Genomic DNA, 21,464 nt, shown 5'->3' with positions numbered 1-21,464 from the left:
CAATACAACTACTCGGCTCGATTGGAATCTCAAATTACTGTGTTAAAAAAAGAGATTAATGCCACTTTAAAACAACAATCTGAAGTTCAAATACGTAGCACAAGACAACAGTATTACTTTCATGGATCTAAACCAAGTCACCTACTAGCTATGCAGATACAAGCCAACGCAAAATTTGCAGATATCCCTACTATTAAGGCACAGCAAGGACTTGTTACAGACCCTAAAAAAATCAACGAGACATTCAAAAAGTTTTACTCCAACTTGTACAAATCAGAAATGGCCTTCGATCAAAACAAAATGGACATATATCTTAATCAAATTAACCTTCCTAAACTATCAGAGGATGACGCTAAACAGCTAGAAACACCCATCACACTAGATAAACTTAGGGAGGCCATATCTGAAATGCAAAGTGGTAAGGCTCCTGGAAGGGACGGTATCCCACCAGAAATGTACCTATCATGCTGGGATGTAATAGGACCCCTATTACTTAATATGATTTTATACTCAATTAAGGAGGGGAATTTCCATAAGATTGACAATATTGCACTCATAACAGTCCTCCTTAAAAAAGACAAAGACCCCACTGATTGCGGTAGTTATAGACCCTTGAGCCTCCTCGGAACCGATATCAAGCTGTATTCCAAGGTATTAGCCATCAGACTTCAAAAGCATATGACGTCTTTGGTTCATCCTGATCAGACTGGCTTCATAAGAGGCCGCTTGATCACGGATAATATAAGACGGATATTACACGTGTTAGATGCCAGCAAGGATGACACCCCACCTATAGCGATGTTGTCCCTGGATGCGATGAAAGCCTTTGATAGGTTGGAATGGTCTTATTTATGGGCAGTGCTAGAAAGGATGGGATTAGGAAAATGATTCATTGATATGATTAAAGTATTATACAAAGACCCATCAGCCATGATTACAACAGGTATAATCACCTCCGAAATATTTCCTCTTAGTCCCGGACTATTCGCTTTATCACTAGAGCCTTTAGCACAATATATAAGACAATCCCAATCCATAGAACCAATCGAAATCAAGGGCACACAACATCATATTAGTTTATATGCGGACAACGTAATATTGTTCATGCAAAACCTGAACACTTCAATGCCTCAGCTTCTCAAGTTGATTGATGACTTTGGTAATCTATCGGGATTTAGGATAAATTGGCCAAAGTCGGCCTTCCTTCCACTTAATGCCCCTGCAAAGAATATACTCCTTCCAGAAAAAATACCAATGGTTAAACACTTCAGATGTTTAGGAGTTGAAGTATTCCCTACTATAAGCCAAACGGTGAAGTACAATTACATAAAATTCCAAGATAAGATCAAATACGACTTTGACAGGTGGTCCAAACATAAAAAACGCATTACAGGCACGGGTATCAATAGTTAAGATGGATGTTTTACCTAGAATCAACTTCATTATCTCAATGTTACCGTTACCCCCTCCTGATGGTTACTGGAAAAAATTACACTCCACCGCATACAAATTTATTTGGAATAACAAACCTCCACGTATAAAAAGATCCACCGCACATAGAAACAAAGCCGACGGAGGTATGGCATTTCCAGACTTTTACCACTATTTTAAAGCGTACTCTTTAACTCTTTCCGTGCCACTCACAAGATTTCTCGTGTTTTTTTATAGGTGGTTGAAAGCCACTCACGAGATTTCTCGGAATTGTTTTTTTTTTTAGCGATCTGAAAACGTATTGCATCACCCGAGCCTACCCGAGTATAGCCGAGCGGCGCCGGCGATCACTGTGGAAAAAAGCGCCCCCTGTCGTCTCCCAGATGACATAAGTGATTTTGGAATGGACTCAATGAAAAAAATCCGGTATTCCACATTTTCCAGTCCACTGATCCAGCCGGGGTTACCACAGTTAATTCTGGAACCTCAGATCCCCGCTGATCATGGAGTTCTACAGTATCGTGTTGGATCCATACACGTATCGATTTTTTCGAATGGTGATCAGGAATTGGAATATACCAGTTGGATACCATCTGATGTCAGGTAAGGACTCTATGTTATCAGTGTTATGATAATCAGAGTAAGTTTGATGAAGATATAGGCTGTTTTGTGAAATGTCTTCTTTCGATTTCACTGTAAAAGTCAGAGAGGAAATCAACGAGGCGATTATCCATGCGCGGCCGTAATGTGCTTGCGTGCACGTATAATATTGATCATCTAGCGTTTATTTGAAAACGATTCATAAAAAGGCCGACGAATATCAACGTTGTGGAATATTCCACTAAAAGACGATTTTCATAGAATGCTCCAGAATGGGCTGTTTTTTTATATCAAAACGGGGGCTTTTCTAACTGCTCTGAAACGGAAACGACGCGATAAAAAAACAATCTGCCTTGACAGCACTGACTGGAAAATAGTCTTTGATAATGCGATGGGCAGATTAGACACATAGCCATAATTTAAAACATAGATTAGGCGATATTAACGTTAACATTGGCACCGATGGTGGCATTCAGCCGGTAAAAAGGAAAACCAGGCGTGGCGCTCAAAGTGTTAAGACCACTGACAACCTGGTTTGATTCCCAAGCATCTGTATCCTGGAGAAACTTAGAAGAAAATATAGTAGCACCACATAGACTGCAGGACATAGTATACACCATATTATCAATTAAGCAATGCAAATTGAAATGTGGCCCCCTTATTACTCATGTGATCCGGATATGGCGTGAAACACAAAAAAGAAATTCGAACCAACATAAATGGCATAGTCATACTCCCCTATTCAATAACAATGCACTCCTGATTGGAAAACGACCTATAAGATACCCTAAATGGGAAAAGCAGGGCATACACACATTAGGAGATGTTTTCAACAAACAGGGTTTTTGTAGCTATCAAGACATACATACAAAATTTTATCTCACCAGTTCCACATATTATTTTTAGGCACGGTTATTGGTTTGTTTGAAGGCTCATGGAGTCCCATTAAGGATACCAATTGAGCACCACAGATATCACAAATTCTTCTATGAAAGAGAGACATCGAGAGGTTTCGTATCTGATTTTTATCATCACTTACTAACGTCCTCGTATGGAATCCTCCTCATAGACTCAGTATACCAGACTTGGAAATACATTTTGATTGGCAAGAAGTCTGGGCAAACGTTCAAATTGCATCACGTAACCCGGATGTAACCCGGACCATCAATAAATTAATCTTAATTATATTCATAGGACATACCTGACTCCTATAAGATTGAACAGAATGGGACTTAAACAAGACTCCAGATGTTCCTTATGTACAAATGGGGATGAGGGTACATTTATGCACATGTATTGGGATTGCCCACCAGTTAAGATATTCTGGAAAGAAGTGTCCCAGCAATTATCAAATTTCTTATTTCTGAACATACCTGTACACCCCTCTGTATTGCTGTTGAATGATGTTTTTCAATTTGCAGCCCCTATACAGCTAAAGAGACTAGTTTTATCTGGTCTCACAGCGGCTAAAAAGCTGATAGCATCACGATGGTTTCAACCGGAAAAAATGTGCCGGAAGGTATGGGTTCTTTTTTTTTTTTTAAACTTTGGCCATTTCCCTGGCTCTTTTATACGTTTATCGCATTTATACTTGGTCAAGTTCGACCGACAGAAGCAGGCTGAAAGGGTTCAGATGGGGGGGAAGACACTCTGGGAAAGGCACGGCTGCAGTCCGGGATTAGAACTCGCTCAGCCCCAGATCCGTGACGAGCACGGTTGTCCACGGCGCTGAAATAGCACTTGCGGTACGTGGTGAGCTACTGGAGCTCCCCTGGGTATGGGTTCTTACCTATCTCGATGTGATTTATCTAGAAATATCTACAGCAAGAATGTTAGGTGTCAGTGAAACCAAAATTGCAATCTGGTTAGAAGTGGTGGAGAGAATAAAAGCTAGCATATGAATTGTAGTGCCTGGTTAGGAACGAATGCTAATGGATGGATTATCCAAGTGGGGGTCCGGGGGGGGTGAGCGTGCGAGAGCATATGTATGTAGGGTATTAGATAGCAAGTATTAGGTATATATCTCGTATACTAAATTTATTTAAATGGTGATTTCATTGGATGTTTACTGTTAATGCTTGTGTGTCTAATTTGATGTTATGTTTAAAAAATAATAATAAAAAAAATACAAAAAAAAAAGTATTAGTAAAAAGAAATCTCACACTATAAATAAAAGCATGTGTAAAGGGATATCCTACTGGAAACATATGTAAAGAGGTAACCCTCAATGGAAACATATGCAATGAGGTTAACCCTTAACAGAAACATATGTACAGAGAAAACCCTTAATGGAAACCTATGCAATGAGGTTAACAGAGAACAGCATTAACACATTGTGCACCATAAACGGCGTAAGTCGTTATTGCCCGCCATGCGTTGAACGCCAACAACGGCGTAAATCGTTTTTGGGATCAATATTTCATTTTTTCGCCATGGCATTCATAATTCATCCAGCCCCCCTCCGGACTGCAGCAGCACTAGGAGATCGGGGTCAAATAATTGGGATCTTTTTCCTCCAGTCTCATCGGCGAACGGTAAGAGGACACTAACGTTATTTTCAGCCCGATTGTCCATTTCCTTGTTTGCAATCAGTCTGATCAATATATCAACCCATACTAAATAAAGCCGTTACTGACGATCAAGGAATTATAAACGACCCCCCCCCCCCCTTTCCTTCACGCATGGAAATAATAGGTAAGGCAGCTAGGCAGCTAGGTAAGAATACACACCATTGTTACATAAATCTGCCTATTACTGTATATAAAACACTTGACAAATGATTTTCTGTTCCTTGCAGAGAATATAGAAGGGGATACGAGGACACCTTGGGTGGAGCAAGATGAAATTGCCTAAAAAGCATGTCCCCACAAAACACCTGGTAATCATCTCTCAAGTGCAACACACAGTACTTGAAAAATAAATAAAATTGTCAGGAAAGCGGTCGACAGGCGAGGGATTCAGAGAGGGATTCAGCCAGAAAGAACAGCAAAACACTAGCGGAAGGAGCAGAGGATCTGCAAATAACCAAACACAAAAGCTGAACGTGAAACAAACAGAGACAAACTGAAACCAACGCGCCTGGTTGATTTCCTACAGTAGCTGCTAAAGCAACACACCTGGGAGCCGACTGTTTTGTCAGTTTGATAGGTGCCCCGCACTGTATCTCCCCACGCACTGTAGCGCACTTACACAAGAAATACAATTGGACACACATCTATTTATCGACTGCTCAGAAACACTACAGGAAGCCTGGTGTGATTGTGCGGAGGTCAACGGATATTTATAACAAGCTGCTGGCTGAGGAACAAACTGCATTCACTTTGAGAGGGGAAAAGTATGATCATAGCCGAGTTCACTCGAATTTTATGAAATTAGCATATAGGCTTAGTTGACAGTGATTTTCTTTACATTTGAGCAAAAACTCAAGTCGAACTTTAGCATGCCAGTTGACAACATACATATAAAATATTATTATTCATAGAGCTGGGAGGTATACTGAATATTAAGGTCTACCTCCATGGATCCAATGAAAAGGTAAGAATTGTTTTACTATACAATATGCATGTTGTTTAACAACTAAATAGAAATACTAGTGTAAGTACTGTATATGTTTAGTAAAAAAAATATATATAAATTGGGCCACCCCAGTGGCGCACCACGTAAATGTGCTTGCATTGTAATCGCAACGTCCTGGCTTCAAATCCGGCCCAGGGACATGTGTTGCAGGTCCTCCCCATCTCTCTCTCCCAAATTTCCATCTGTCCTGTCAATAAAAGCACTAAAAAATATATCTTTAGAAAATTATTCCTTGTGGTTACATTAAGGATTGATTGTGTCAACAAAATGGTATATCTATCTATAAGTTGCACCAAAACAAATTCCAATCAATTATGTTGCCATGGCAATTAAATAGCCTTACAGTCCAGTTGGTGGACTCAGTTTCACCTTGGTTCACCTCCCATTCCTATGTCCCAACATAGGTGTCTCATGGGAGTGTGTGTGTGTGTGGGGGGGGGGGGGGGGGGGCTCACCACACAGCCGGTGGAGTCCAGCTTGCGGTCAGAGATGCAGCGGAAGTTCCGGCTGCATCCCCCGTTGTCCTTGGTGCAGTCCCTTACTGGCCCAAAGGAGTCCAGGAGGACCTCCAGACTATCAAAGGAAGAACTTATCATCAACTCCTCTCTGAAACATAGATGGGAAGGGGGGCGGGGCACACAATGTATGAACATGATGAAAGAAGTCAGCCAATATAACATAAGAGTGGATCACAGCCAATTTCAACTTGTGTAGAACACAGGACTCACTTTTCGATGAGAGGGGGAAAAAATTTACGCAAATGAACAAAAACTGCAGATGTAACAGAGATACATGGGAGGACTGTTTGAGAAAACAAACAACAATAAACATGGTTTTGTGTGCATGTATTGTGACAGAGCCAACAAGGACTTTGAGACTGTCGGAGAACAAAATGCTCGCCACCAATTCCGCTAGAAAACAGAAATGATTCAACAAAACAAACTATATAATTGAACTAGAATGTGCCTCTCTCCTGTCCGTTTGCTTGTGTCTTTCTTTCTTCCTTTGTTCCTCCATCTGTTCCTACAGTGTATTATTTGCTATGCAGCCATCATATAAGGTAGACAGACAGACTACTGTGGCGTAGGTAGCTATTCTATAGGCTCATTTGAGGAAAATCGCTGCAGATGTTTTTATTTTAAAAAGTTTATAGCTGTAACCTTGCCCTGACACATTTGATTTGTGTTTTATTATTATTATTATTATTATTATTATTATTATTATGATTATTATGATTATTATGATTATTATGATTATTATGATTATTATTATTATTATTATTATTATTATTATTATTATTATTATTATTATTATTATTATTATTATTATTATTATTATTATTATTATTATTATTATTATTATTATTATAATATCTCAACAGCTTGAAAAGTCAAGTCAGTCAGGACAGCCAAAACCTGCAAAATTGTTTGTTGTCGACTAAAGACGCTTCTTCAATCAATATCTGAAATGAAGAAGAATCGCTCACAGTCACAATACTAACCTTCGTAATGGCTTACTATTATGCACTCTGCTACTAAGGAATGTACCTTGCCTATATTACTACCTACTATGCATATTACTGTATGTCTATACTACTATGCACTCAAGTTAGACACTGTTTGACAAACAATGTTACTTACCCTTAGCTGTCAGAGTTGTACCCTTCCTGCTGACTTGACTTTTCACTTTGGATAAAAGCGTCAGTTAAATGACAACATGTAGTTGTTGTCCTTTCTTTATTTCAAATGCTATGCTAGGGTGGCTATACACTGGACAATGTGTGGGGCAAAAGAGTGGGCAATGTGCTTAACAGGAAATTAAGCAAGACAGGGGGAACAATATACATTATAAGTTACCTGGGTAACAATATGTCACCATTGAAGGAAGTAGCCTTGTTTTTCAATGTGTATATTGTGGGGGACAATAATGGACAATAGAATTCACATTCACATTCTGTCACATCCATGTTCAATGTTATGCACAGGGTGTGGTTAGAGGGCATTGACGTTGTGTATGTAGTCACACGGGTTGACGTGATGACGTATTAGATTGTATTAACACATTCCCTGCCACCACTTTGATCATCTTATACCATTCTCTGCCAGTACTGTAAGTCTATGGAGATGTTCACCTTCTTTGCAGGGCTATAACTTTTTAAATTGTATTGCTAAATTGACATTACTATGGCCCATTCAACATCGATTATCTATCGTTCAGGATGTAGGAACGTTTTACTTTTTCATTCACACATTCATACGAAAATACCGTCTAGAATATAAATATGTTATCGTTTTCTGCAGTATTTCATAGAACGTGAGATATAGGCACAAATGCATATAGATTATCAAATGCTGTTTGATACCGATCGACGCTATATTAAAAATTTCAACTGTACATGGTCCTAAACGTTATGACTGATCATGCGCGGGTGAACGGGGGGGGGGGGGGGGGGTCGTTTATAATTCCGTGATCGTCGTTAAATGCTTCATGTAGTATGGGTGATATATAGATCAGAGCAGTTTGTATGGATAATAATAATCAAAAACACTGAAACTCACGGCAGCTTCCTCTTAGCGATGGGGGATGATACTGGAGCAAACAGATTCCAGTTATGTGATGGGGATCGAGGTGATCCATTTCCGGTTTGTATAATACTAATATACGCCCAAATCATGTCGATTTTTTTTTTTTTTTTTTATTAATAGTTTGAAACACAAAACAGCTCAACATAAATACAGTACCATACAGACAAAACTAAACTCACAAACAATAAACAATACAATACAGTACAATACAGACAAAACAAAACTCACAAACGGTACAATACAGACAAAACATACTAACAAAATGGGGGGGGGGTGGGGGGGGGTGCAGATCAAACACTCCTGCTTTCAGTCATAAGTATTCTCCAAATATGTCCTTATATAGATCCAGGGACCGTCCTCTCCATGGTCATGTTCAGCGAGCGTTGAGGCTGCTCGTTCCATTGTCAATAGGTCCATGAAATCCCTCATCCAGGTGTCCATGCAGAAACAATTTGGCTTTTGGATCTTCCAGTTCATCATGATAGTACGCTTAACTGACATATGTGCTAGTGTAATGATGCGTTGCGTAAGTGCTGATTGTATACCAACTACCCCTATGCCCAAGAGGCAGACTTTTGGACATAAGGGTATCTTAACACTGAGAATAGAGGATAGTCTTAAAATGACCTTGTGCCAAAAACTCTTCACTGTGGGGCAATGCCACAACATGTGGATGAGTGTTCCTACCTCCCCACATCCATGCCAGCACAAATCTGAGATGGCTTGATCCATTTTTTTAATTTTACATGGTGTAATATAAGCTCGATGAACTACCTTTAATTGTATCATTTTATATCTTACACATTTTGATGATGTTGTTGTATTTTTTAAAACCGTCTCCCATTGTGGAGCAGTCAAGGAGACCTTCAAATCCCTCTCCCACTGCTGTTTAATGGAGGCCAGGCCATCTGATGAGCTAAGTGAGAGTAACCTATAGATCTTAGATACTGACCTCCTTTCTGAAGCGATCCTTCTTAGTCTGTCATCCAAATCCTTATGTATCCCCATATCTCTATTTTTCATGGATACTGATCTTACTACAGATCTCAACTGAAAGTACAACATGAATTCACTATCTCTTAAATTATACAGATCTTTCAATTCATTAAAAGGTATCGTCTCTCCATCCTTCACAATCTGTCCTAGTTGATTTATTCCTTTACCCTGCCATGAAGTATTTACTAGTGTGCTGCCCCCAGCCATTAACAGGGGGTTAGACCATATGGGGCATGAAGGTAAAGAGATCCCTTTGAAGGCTAGCCGTTTCTGTAGGGTTTTGATTATCTCACATGAAAATCTTATTATCGGGTTATCCATTTTAAAGTTAGGTTTGGGGTGAAACCATAATGATACCAAGGATACCGTCTTACTAAGGTCTGATAAAATATTCTCCTCAATCCATTTCCAACTGCCTATTTCGGTCTTGCATATGTAACCCCATGACAAGGGGAATCTGGCATTATAAGAGAGATAGTATGAGTAAACATCCGGAATACTAAGTCCACCGCTATTTCTTGGTCTCATCAATTTCTTGTAGCTGATTCTAGGTGTCTTCTCCCTCCATAAGAAACCTGTAAATAGCTTATTTATCTCTTTAAACCAATACGAGGGGAATTTGAGTGGAACAGCTGATATTAGAAATGATATTCTAGGTAAAATATTCATTTTTATTATCTCTGCTCTACCCCATAATGAAATGGGTAACACTGTCCATCTCTTAATATCCTCCCTAATTGTCTTCAAGAGGTGTGGACCATTAGAATCAAAAATCGTGTCTATAGGTGTCCGGATGTTTATTCCGAGGTATCTCATACCTTGTGATCTCCACTGTAAGGGGGCAGAACCAATATGTGAAGGATGGGTCAGGTTATTCAGAGGAATAGCTTCACTCTTATTAAAGTTCACCTTATATCCTGAAAACTCCCCAAATGCTTTAATCAGCTTCATCACCTGTGGGATTGATTGACAGGGTTGTGTTAGTGTTAATAGTACATCATCTGCATACAGATTAGCTTTAAAGTCATGCCCCCCAATATTGATGCCCGTGATTTTCTCCTCTGCTCGTATGGCACATGCCAGCGGTTCGAGGGCGAGGATGAAGAGTGATGGAGAAACCGGACAACCCTGTCGGGTGGACCTGAATAGCTGAAACGGTTGAGATATAATGCCATTTGTTTTAATTGAAGCTAGTGGTTTGTTGTAGAGCGCCATCACCCAATGTATGACCGTGGGTCCAAAACCGAATCTGGTAAGAACATAAAACAGATAGTGCCATTCTATTCTGTCGAAAGCTTTCTCAGCATCCAAGGATAAAGCTACCGCTGGTTGTTGTAGGTTGCCTGCTTTTGACATGACATGAAATAGTCTCCTCATATTATTAGAAACGTGGCGGCCTTTAATAAACCCTACTTGATCAAGGTGGATCAGTGAAGGCATGACTGTCTCTATGCGCATGGCCAGGATCTTAGCAAATAGCTTATAATCGCTGTTCAATAAACTTAAGGGACGATAATTACCCATTTGTGAGTGATCTTTATCAGGTTTAGGTAACAAAGAGATAGTAGCCTGGCACATACTCTGAGGCATGGATTGATGAACTATTATGTCATTGAATACTAGTGTAAGCAGTGGGGTTAGCCTGTGTTGAAACTGTTTGTAAAACTCTAAGGTGTATCCATCATTCCCTGGTGCTTTCCCTGTTGAAAGGAGGTTCATGGCAGATATGATTTCTGATTCTCTGATAGGACCCTCTAAATGCTCCCTTTCTACCTCTTGTAATGTGGGTAAGGATATGTCCTTAAAAAATATATCCATGTCTTCCTGTTTTTTAGATCCTTCTGACTGATAGTTTACTATAAAAATCACTGAAAGCTTTATTAATTTCTGTTTGTTCATAAATAACTGCACCTGTACTATCACATATAAATGGTATTGATTGGCGATTTTCTAATTGTTTTAATCTTAGTGCTAGCATCTTACCGGCTTTATCTCCTGATTCAAAATATTTCCTACTGAGTCTGAAAAGAGCAAACGCTGTCTCCTCATGTATAATTGATTGCAACTCTGTCTTAAGAATCAACATAGTATTTTTCAGTTGTATATTTCCAGGGTTAAGCATGTGTTGTGTTTCTACAGCCTTAAGTTCTAATATTAAGTTGTTTTTCTTCATTATCATTTTCTTCTTTCTGGCTGTAGAATAGCTAATAATCCACCCTCTGCAAGTTGCTTTGAATGCTTCCCACACCATTTGTATTGAAGGGACAGATTTTAGATTAATATTTATAAATTCAGTTATTCTCTCATTTATCAAAGATACAAACTCTTGATCTTTTAGCAAAGAGTTGTTAAATCTCCATTGTTTACTTTTGTGATTGTTTACAGAGAGAGCTAAGCGCACTGACATGGGGGCATGATCTGAGATTATAATATTATGGATGTTGCACTCTATCACATTCTCAACTGTACATTGTGAAAAAAGAAAGTAATCAATCCTTGAGTACGAATTATGAGCGTGTGAATAGAAAGTATATTCTCGGGCAAGAGAGTTTACTACCCGCCATATGTCTGTCAAAGCCAGAGATACCTGCAACTCATTGAGCGCTGCTGACAATGCACCATCTGATATGAGTGGGTGGCCCGATCTATCCACTGCCGGGTCACTAACTAGGTTGAGATCACCTCCTAAATAAATATGGTCTGCCGCAAAATGAGATAATGCCACACTCAATTTGGATAGAAATTCGGCCTGACCAATATTGGGTGCATAGACATTTACTAATGTGCATTTAGTATTTTGTAAAAAACCTGATAGAATGATAAACCTGCCATCCTTGTCAATAATTTTTTGAGATAGTCTAAACGTCAGTCGTTTTGCTATTAAAATACTGACGCCCCTAGATGCCCCGGTACCTGGTGCTGAGTAGGCCTGGCCTACCCATCTCTGTCTCAACTTAATAGAGTCCTCATCCTTCAAATGTGTCTCCTGCAACATCGCAACATCACAGTCCAGGGATTTCAAATGACTAATGACTTTATATCTCTTTGTTTTATTTGAAACCCCGTTTACATTCCAACTAATCATGTTAATTGTGGCCATCAAAAATTATATTGCGCTTTAGCTTGTTGAAAAGGTTGGATAAAAAGGAAAATACTGAATATATGTTGAAGTTATCAATGGTCTGCACCAACAAGGGGAAATACACACAAAACACATAACAAACCATACAAGAAGTGCCAATAAAAGGGCACACACATAATATAAGGGAGATAGAACCTGTGTCCATCCCCTGTCCGTGAACAAACTGATAAACACAGTTAGCCGCACGCAGTGATCAGACCATGTCCTTAATTAAATGCATGATCCGTGCATCCGAAATTATTACTATAGGGGCAGTGCAATACATAACCTCAGAAAACAAAATAATATATATATACATACATACACACAAACCAAAAAAAAATGTATTATAATAATAAACAGTATAATGAAAGAGGCTGCCCTTAATGTTCATTGCATACCTTGCACGGGATCTTGCTCAAGTCATCACCCACACTAAATAACTCAGTTGTCATGTCTACTGTCAACTGTCAACTGTCAGTGAGTGGTGGGCGTGTCATACCTCTATGCTCTGTCCATTAACCAAAAATATTAGGAAGCTTGATCTTCAATCCTTTCGCTGCATCCGTGGGGTTATTATAGATGGATGTTTCGCCGTCGATGGTGACTATCAGCCTCGCAGGGTACAGTATACCATTACGGACATCCGCGTCCCACAATTTCTTCTTGATGTCGGTATAACCGGCTCGCTGCTTTTTAATTTCCACGGGTAGATCCTGGAATGCGTGAAGCGGCCTTCCTCCCCATGTCAGCTTCTTTTTCTTCCCCGCGGCTCTCAAGATGTCCTGCCTGTCGTTCCATCTCAGCAGCCGTATAATGTACGGGCGAGGAGGTGCCGATGGGTCTGGTCTGGGTCGGAGAGTCCGATGGTGCCTTTCTACCTCTGGTACCTGGTCAGTGTCCTTTAAATCCAGGATGTATCTCAGAATGCCATTAATCATATTATTCGGGTCACCGGCTTCCTCTCCCTCTTTCAGGCCGACCAATACGATGTTATTTCTCTTGCTCTGCGCTTCCATGTAGGTTAATTTGGTTTTCAAGTAGTCCACGTCTCCCGTCAGGTCTTTCAAAGTTTTGCCGTCTACGGCCATCTGGTCTTCTACCGCTCCGATACGGTTCTCCGCGTTGGATATTCTTTGCAGAATAGCCCGTGTGTCCTTCTTTACTCCGTTGATCGATTCACTGAGCTCATCAAACCTTAGCTGGAATGAATCTTTGATGATAGATACCTCCGCAATTAGGTGCGACGCCCAAGCAGGGGTGTCTTTGTCTGACATAATTTGTTTGGCAGAACGCCAATCGATTTCACGTTTCTTAGACAACAGTCTTGTCTCTGCACGGTTGCCAGGACGTGTCATTCACACATCTAGTGTATTGAAACCTTTTCCTGAAGTTGCGCGGATTTTTCTTTCTTTAGAGGTGAAATAATAACTTAATTGGTCTGTCACTTACGAGAGCGAACTACCGTGCCATACCGCCGTAGTCACGTGACTTGAACACTGAACTCAATATCATGTTGATTATTGAGTTATGGCAACGATCCATATCCACGGTGTGTGTCTTGAGTCCCGCAACGATAAACGAGTGGCCGGACGGATTTAGAGGACGGACCGCGTGTATCGCTTCCGCAACGGAATTCGGTTTCCGGGTTCCTCTGATTGGCCGCGACCCCCACGTGACCCGCCCCCCTATCCACCGCTCTGCCGCTGTGAGAGAGCGGCCGCGGACGCGCTCGCTTCCTCAATTTATACGCATGGAAGTATTGACTGAATGAATGAATGAAAACTTTATTTAACAGATTGCAGAATGGGTACAATACAGTACGGCTCAATACACACAATTGTTAAGGGAATGCAGACCTGAGAAAGACGTTTGTCTTGTTTACATCAGGGTCCCCCATTTTCAATTCATATAGAACGACTACGCCTAACAAATCATTAGTTTTATTTGTTTGTCATGACAAACCAATTACATAATCCAACATATGTGTAAAGGCACAACATATTCCAGTTAACGGTATCTTTTTTTAATGATTTGTTACGGCGCAATCAATACTTCCATGCATTCGGTTTTGGGGGTATTCATCAGACAAATCAAATGCGGGATTCGGCTCCCATCAGGCGGGCAAGAACTGCGGGTTTTCAGCCCCTCCCCTCTCTCCTGGAGCTTAACACTATGGTCGCCAAAAACGCCGTAGGACAGCGTGGCAGCGGCAGAACGGTGGATAGCGGCCGCTCGCTCTGCCGCGCGTGGCAGCGGCAGAGCGGTGGATAGGGGGGCAGGTCACGCGGGGGTTGCGGCCAATCAGAGGAACCCGGAAACCGAATTCCGTTGCGGAAGCGATACACGCGGACGGACCGAGCTCCAACGAGCATATCCGGTTTGGCAACTCGCCGATCAGCCACCGTGGCAGTATTGAAGTGTTGTAGAGTTGTGCTGGCTCAGACAGCATCTGAGAAGGCTCCGTGAGTGAAATATGAATACCATGGCGAAAATATGATCAGAATAACGTTGTACGCCGTGATCTGGCAGAATTCGCATGAACTTGAAACCCGTTGTATGACGTTTCTGGCGGAGAAAGTGTTAAGGAGGTGGAAGTAAACATTGCACTTTGTGTGTATCGCATCCAACAACCGTCTGGCAGTCCGTTTGTTCCGCACTCCTACAATAGAATGTAAATATCTGCAGATGATGGCATCTACTCGTAAATATTAGTTGTAAGAGGACAGTATCAGTCACTGTCTGTATCCAGTGAGGCTGCAGATGAGGGCCTGTTATCAGCTGAGCTCTCAAGCGAGCCCAGGTCAATGTCTGCAGCGGCACTGGGCTCGTCACATAGTGGTGTGGCCACATCGTTTAGTATGTCAAAGACCAGACTGTCGTTGCCATGGTATCATGTCACTTAGTAACGAGAAAAGGGGGCGGGCCCCGTTGCTAGGGGAAAGACGTTATGAGATGTGAGTTCCTTCCGGGGTAAGTTAGACTAAGACACGGCGTGGAGGAGAGCAGACGCGACGACAGAGACTTTGAAACGATCCCTCCTCTCCTCACGGGGGGGAAGGAAGGGAATGCCACATCATCGCTAGCTTCGGCTAACAGGGAAGGGTTGTTGGCTATGATGAGGCCGCAACCACCATTGGACTAAAAGCAGAAGAGACAGTAGAATAATGAATTTAGTTTTCCTTCAAAGACTGTTCAAGGACATTACAGAATTGGTTACATCTTGTACGAGGCTATGCTTACGAAAATAAACATCATGATCTGAGGAAGTAGATCACGTTGCCAGTGTAATTTCTTCTGATTATGGATGTACTAACAGGGTTGATACAGTGAGAGACAGCCAATGAAATAACAAAGTATGGATGACACAAACACAACGCAGATGGGAAATCACGGAGCAGCAGGTGACGAGGTGATTAAAGGCTGAAAACACTGTAATCTTTCACCATGTAACCAGTACTGACCTGCAGAGACATCTGCTTGTCGAATGTTATCCAACATGTTGGCCAACGTGATGTTTAACCCTTTCACTACCACACTACATAATGTTTTTTATTTTTATTTTTTTATCCTTTATTTATCCAGGAATGTCCCATTGAGATACAATATCTCTTCTTCCAGGGAGTCCTGACCAACACAGCACACAACAAGTTTCAACATAAAACAGGGCATTAAACAAAAAACATACAATTCAAATATAAATACAGAGGGTCATTTGTGCAGTGGCAAGGAGCATAATCACATCAACAATAGCATCAGGTAAAACAGTTACATGTTTCATAAAGGGCTAATCGTAGCATACCTTTAAAAGCATTCACAGTAGGAAGTGCCTGTAGACAAAGTTTCACTTGCAGCGTATTCCATAAAAAGGGAGCATAGTGGGAGAATGCAGCTTTACCAAGCTCTGACTGCATCAAAGGAACATTTAACAGCATCCCATTTGCTGCTCGTCTGGTATTAAAAAAGCAAGTATAAAAGGACAGAAGTCTGGAGATATATAAGGGCAGCTTACCTAGCAATGACTTAAGGATAAAAATCAACATGTGTGATTGTCTTCTTTGGTACAGAGAGGACCATCCTAATGACTGATACAAAGTGCAGTGGTGGGTGCGAGAGCCTGCACCTGTTACAAAACGTATGGCAGTATGGTACGCAGAATCCAGCTTTTTAAGCAGGGAGGAAGGAGCATGCATATAGATTACATCGCCATAGTCTAATACAGGCAGAAAGGAACTCTGCACAATTCTCTTCCTGGCTTCAGACGGGAAACATTTCTTTAACCGGAAGAAAAAGCCCAGTTTAGGTCTAAGTTTTCTCAGTAGGTTCCCAATATGAACATCAAAGGCCATCTTTTCATCAATCCATATGCCCAGATATTTATAGGATGCTACTTTGTCAAGGCATGTCCCTTCCAGTGTCAGAATCGGGGGGACAGCTGTATTAGCTCGAGAGCGAGAGAAGGTCATGTACTTGGTCTTTTTTGCATTAAGGACCAGTCTTAGCCTTAGCAAGGAGTGTTGTAGTGTATTAAAAGCATCCTGTAGAAGCTCTATGGCCTGAGTTAAAGAGGAAGCCACTGTGTAAACAACTGTATCATCGGCGTATAAATGAAAACGTGCTGGGTTTATCCCATTTCCTAGTTCATTTATAAAGATGGAAAATAAGACAGGGGCCAAAATAGAACCTTGTGGAACACCTTTGTTTACAGTAAGAGCAGCTGAGGTATAATCTTCTACTGAAACACACTGAGTTCTTTCAGATAGATAGTTTTTAAACCAGCTCAAAGCCATTTTACCAAGACCTATGCAGCCAAGCCTTTGCAGTAGCAATGCATGATCCACAGAATCAAAAGCTTTAGACAGATCAACAAACAATGCTGCACAGTGTTTTTTCTTGTCCAGTGCTTCAATTATGTCATTTGAGACTAGCATAGTCGCTGAAGTAGTACTATGGCCTGATCTGAAGCCTGACTGAGACTCGTTAAGAATATTATGGTCAGTTAGAAACTTTTTCAGTTGTTCGTTTACAAGAGATTCAAAGACTTTGGCCATTACAGACAGTCTGGAAATAGGGCGATAATTATTTAGGTCAGAGGGGTCTCCGCCCTTTAACAAGGGGAGAACCATGGCCGACTTCCATGAGCTAGGTAATTCACCAGCACAAAGACTGAGATTCAAAATAGAGGTTATGGGTTCTGCAATCAGACCTGCAGCAACTTTGAAGAAGAACGGCTCTATCTTGTCTGGGCCTGAAGATTTCTTTACATCTAGGCTCATTAAAGCTTTGTGAACCTGAGAGGTCAAGATGGGGGCAAAGGTGAACAGTTGATCAGGGTCAAGTGGCGGAGGACCTGGCTCTCCTTCTGCAGCGATCATCCCTGAGTTGCTAGAATCAAAGATTGAGCCAGCAGAAATAAAATGATTATTAAAGCTGTCTGCAATATCCATTTTGCCCTTGATTTCACTCTGATTTACCCTTAAGAGATCAGGAAGGCTGTTTGGAGTGATAGAACCTGAGGAGGATTTAACAAGTTTCCAAAACTTTGCAGGGTTATTCAAATTGTCATGAATTGCATTAAGATAGTAGGCACATTTAGAGTTTTTAATCAGCTTAGTGCATTTGTTTCTTAGTGTCCTATACAGATTCCAATCTAATGGAATATTCGATTTCTTTGCTTTAGCCCAGGCAGTGTCTCTCTGTCGAATGAGAGAGGACATAGAATCATTAAACCAGGGGTTATCTTTACCGCTTATCCTAGATGTCCTAAAAGGAGCATGCTTGTCACATATAGCCAAGAAGGTGGATTTAAAATAATTCCATGCTAACTCAACATCGGTCATAAGTGAAACAATGTGTAAATCACTATTAAAAACATCATGTAGAAACGCTTGCTCATCGAAATGTTTGAATCGTCTCTTATGAATGAAACGTGGCTTTCCTTTAGGGACCTTACAGGTTCTCACACAAGCAATTGCGCAGTGGTCGCTTATATCATTACAAAACGTGCCTACTGCGGAGAAACGGTGAGGTGTGTTTGTAAGAATAACATCAATCAAAGTGGACTTCTCTAAATCTTTTTGGTTTAACCGAGTTGGCGAGTTAACTAGTTGCACCAAGCAGAGAGAGTCACAAGTGTCCTTGAAAGAGTTTTGTAAATCCGTTTGCCAGTCCCAGTTTAGGTCTCCGAGTAGAACCATCTCGGATTTAGTCCAGTTATGGAGAAGATTGGAGAGTATGTTCGTGGCTTCGCTTGTGGCAGCGGGCGGGCGGTAGCATCCGACCACTATAATGAGAGTTCAAAGCATTTCGGTTTTGTTAGGGATTCGATGCAGGTGCAGTCTAAATGGTTTTTAACATAAATTGCAACCCGCCCCCTTTTCCCACACGGTCTGTTCTAAAGACATTGTAATCTTTTATATTTATCATATCATTTGTAATCGACTTTTTGAGCCACGTCTCAGAAAGGACAATGATATCAGAGTCAGTCGAATCGGCCCATATTCTGATGGAGTCCATCTTATTAATCATGCTGCGAACATTAAGGTGAAAAAGACGTAATCCGTCTTTCGTTCTAAACTCCTCTGGCGTTTGCAGCTGACACAGTTCTGGGCCTGGATTCGGTTTCACGTTACCCGACATCAGGAGTAGGAGAATTAGGAGCCAGGTCTTCCTCGCTGGGCTGGTCGGCTTGCCGTCGCAAGTGCGCGCTGCATAGGGGGAAAGTCTCCCATTTCCCTGGGCCCATAGACAACGTATTCCTCGCGGCAGAACCCCGGGTAGATGAGACGTCCATGAGAGAAGGTCCTCCGCGAGCAGCGGGGTTGTCATCTTGGCAAAAACTCTTTCTGAATCCGGGGAAGCCATGGTGCCTGGGGTAGGCCACACATCAAACGCAGGTGTGTCTTGTGGGTGTTCAGCGTCGGGAGCGACACCGGTCCCGGAGATCCCCAGCACCAGGTAGAGTTAGTTGGGTCAAGAACCAACATTCTGTGACCATTCTCTGGCTAAGATGTTTTGATGATTGATTTGACTTCTATGGACCTTTTATAAAATATTTAGCCCCCGTGTCCCTCTGAAAAATCCCGGCATTTTTTGTCAGATGGCCAAATCCAAAATACCTGCTGACGCCATCTTGAAAAATTAACTTTTGATCCAGAGCACATAGAATCATGTATGAATACACTTTTTTGTGTAAGTCAACCATGACGATTCCAATTCTGACATCAGTTTGACTCTATGACATCAATTTGTCCCAGAAATCCAAGATGGCCACCATATAGTAGAGCGAAAATGTAACTTTTAATGTCAAAACCAATTTTACCATGGTACTGCTGTACTTTAAACAAACTACCTTCATAAGGATCTCAGCAAAATAATTGATGAATGTACAGTATGATAAGATAACTAATTATACTTCAAAATACGCTCTCTTAAATAGCTGTAACTTGAACAGATTAACTACTTTTTTCTTCTTCTTCTTTTTACTTAATTATTTTTTAACTTTATAGCATTTTCAGCTTTTTCTGGCCACGCAGGACAGATAGAGGGAGAGAGGGAGAACGGGGGGAGAGGTAGGGAAGACATGCAGCAAATGGTCGCCGGGACTGGGAAACGAACCCGGGACGACCGCTTCGCGACTCAGCACGCTATGTGGTGTGCTACTGGAGCGCCCCAACAATGAAACCACTTTAAACATGTCATGATCAGTCCGAATCAGAGCATTCTGCCTCACTAGATTCTGAATCATCAGATTCCAATGAATCACCCCTCCTCCTCCATACATCATCATCTCCCTTCTCATCATCATCCTCCTCACTCTCCTCTTCCTCACTTTCTTCAGCTGGCCCTGGTGCAGGTAGATGTGATGGGAGAGCAGGTCGTGTGTGGCGGACAGGGCGACAGCGACCACCCACCAGCTCCCAGCCATGTCCGAGTGGCGAAGGGTGTCGCTTCAGGGAGGGGTGGCGCACTAGATATGCCAAGTAGTTGGCACGGAGGCAGTGTTGGCGTAGGCTATCTGCATCTGGAGGGAGATGGATGAATGATTTGTTCTTCATTCTCTTCCACTTTGTTGCACGGGCCTCAGCCATGGTGCTACTCTTCTTGTCCCATAAATAACATGTTGTGTGAACTCGAACAGCTCCTCTAGCACCTCCTCCTCAAGGTCAAGGCTATCTCCACACCGCGAGAGCAGCCGTCGTGCCATAGGGCTCTTTGCCACCTTGTCATACACCGACGACTTACCCTTGTCATAGAAGCCTGAATTGGCATCACAGCCTGTAATGCAGTGTAGCTGCACAATACAATACAATACAAAAAGACTGTGTTCTGCTTTCTCTTGATGCAGAGCATACCGGGCAGCTGTTGAGAGATGACCGCTGCCATGACATAGGCATCGGTGTCGGCTGCATCAATGACCACAGGGCCACTGTAGCCTGACTCACGTAGAACTGTGTAAGCAGAGAAGAGGATGGTGTCAGCCTCAGACTGGTCAAAGCTGTAGTTCTGCATTGGTTGCTGGGTTGACAAGTTGGTGCAGTGGGAGCCAACAGAGTAGACGATCTCTGTATCTACACCCTGTGCAACAAGGTCAGTCAGATAGCTGCATATTACTTTTTGTAGCCGCCCCCTCTTTCTGACGCTACACAGCAGTGTTTTGAACTCTCTGGCAGACTGGCAGAGGGGAAGGGGTCGCCCAGCTTCATGTAGGTGTTGGGGACATGTACCTTACCTTGTACCCGCAGATCTCGCTCATCATCTTTAGTTGAGTATGCTGCGTCGTACGGGTCATTTACACAGAAAATACGGTCAGCATCACCATGGCGGCCAAGGATGATGGATGATACCTTGTGGACATAGTCCAACCACTTGTATGGGGTGCCATCTTGTGTCTGCTGATGGGGTTGCCATCCTCCAGATCATGCCCATGTCGACAAGAGCGGTGTAGGGTTCTTGCAGATCTACAGATTGGAGAGAGAGCTTCTGAATGAGCTTGCTCTTCTGTGTCTTCCTATATGTGCCATTGGAGTTGAATAAGGCCACACATTCCTCGACAACACGATGTTCCAGCAACTCTGAGAGATTCACAAGTTGACTGACCTCAACCAGGTCGATCACTGCCTTGAGAGCACTCCGCTCCATCTCAGCAGCTCTTG

The 21,464-nt window shown here is 41.9% G+C and overlaps 1 protein-coding gene across 1 annotated transcript in view; it reads right to left on the bottom strand.

Annotated features, from left to right (window-relative positions):
- astn1 (astrotactin 1) overlaps window positions 1-21,464 on the bottom strand; it is a gene marked incomplete at both ends in the record, with an annotated part of 1,409,859 nt that overhangs the window by 797,674 nt on the left and 590,721 nt on the right. Inside the window, one exon of the mRNA XM_084327731.1 lies at window positions 6,063-6,213. Within this exon, the coding sequence (XP_084183857.1) occupies window positions 6,063-6,213 (151 nt within the window). The remainder of the gene's footprint in view (window positions 1-6,062; window positions 6,214-21,464) is intronic.

The sequence above is a fragment of the Notolepis coatsorum genome (genome assembly GCF_963971535.1).
Source record: "Notolepis coatsorum genome assembly, chromosome: 13".
NCBI lineage: Eukaryota > Metazoa > Chordata > Actinopteri > Aulopiformes > Paralepididae > Notolepis > Notolepis coatsorum.
This window is presented reverse-complemented; position numbering and strand designations above follow the sequence as displayed.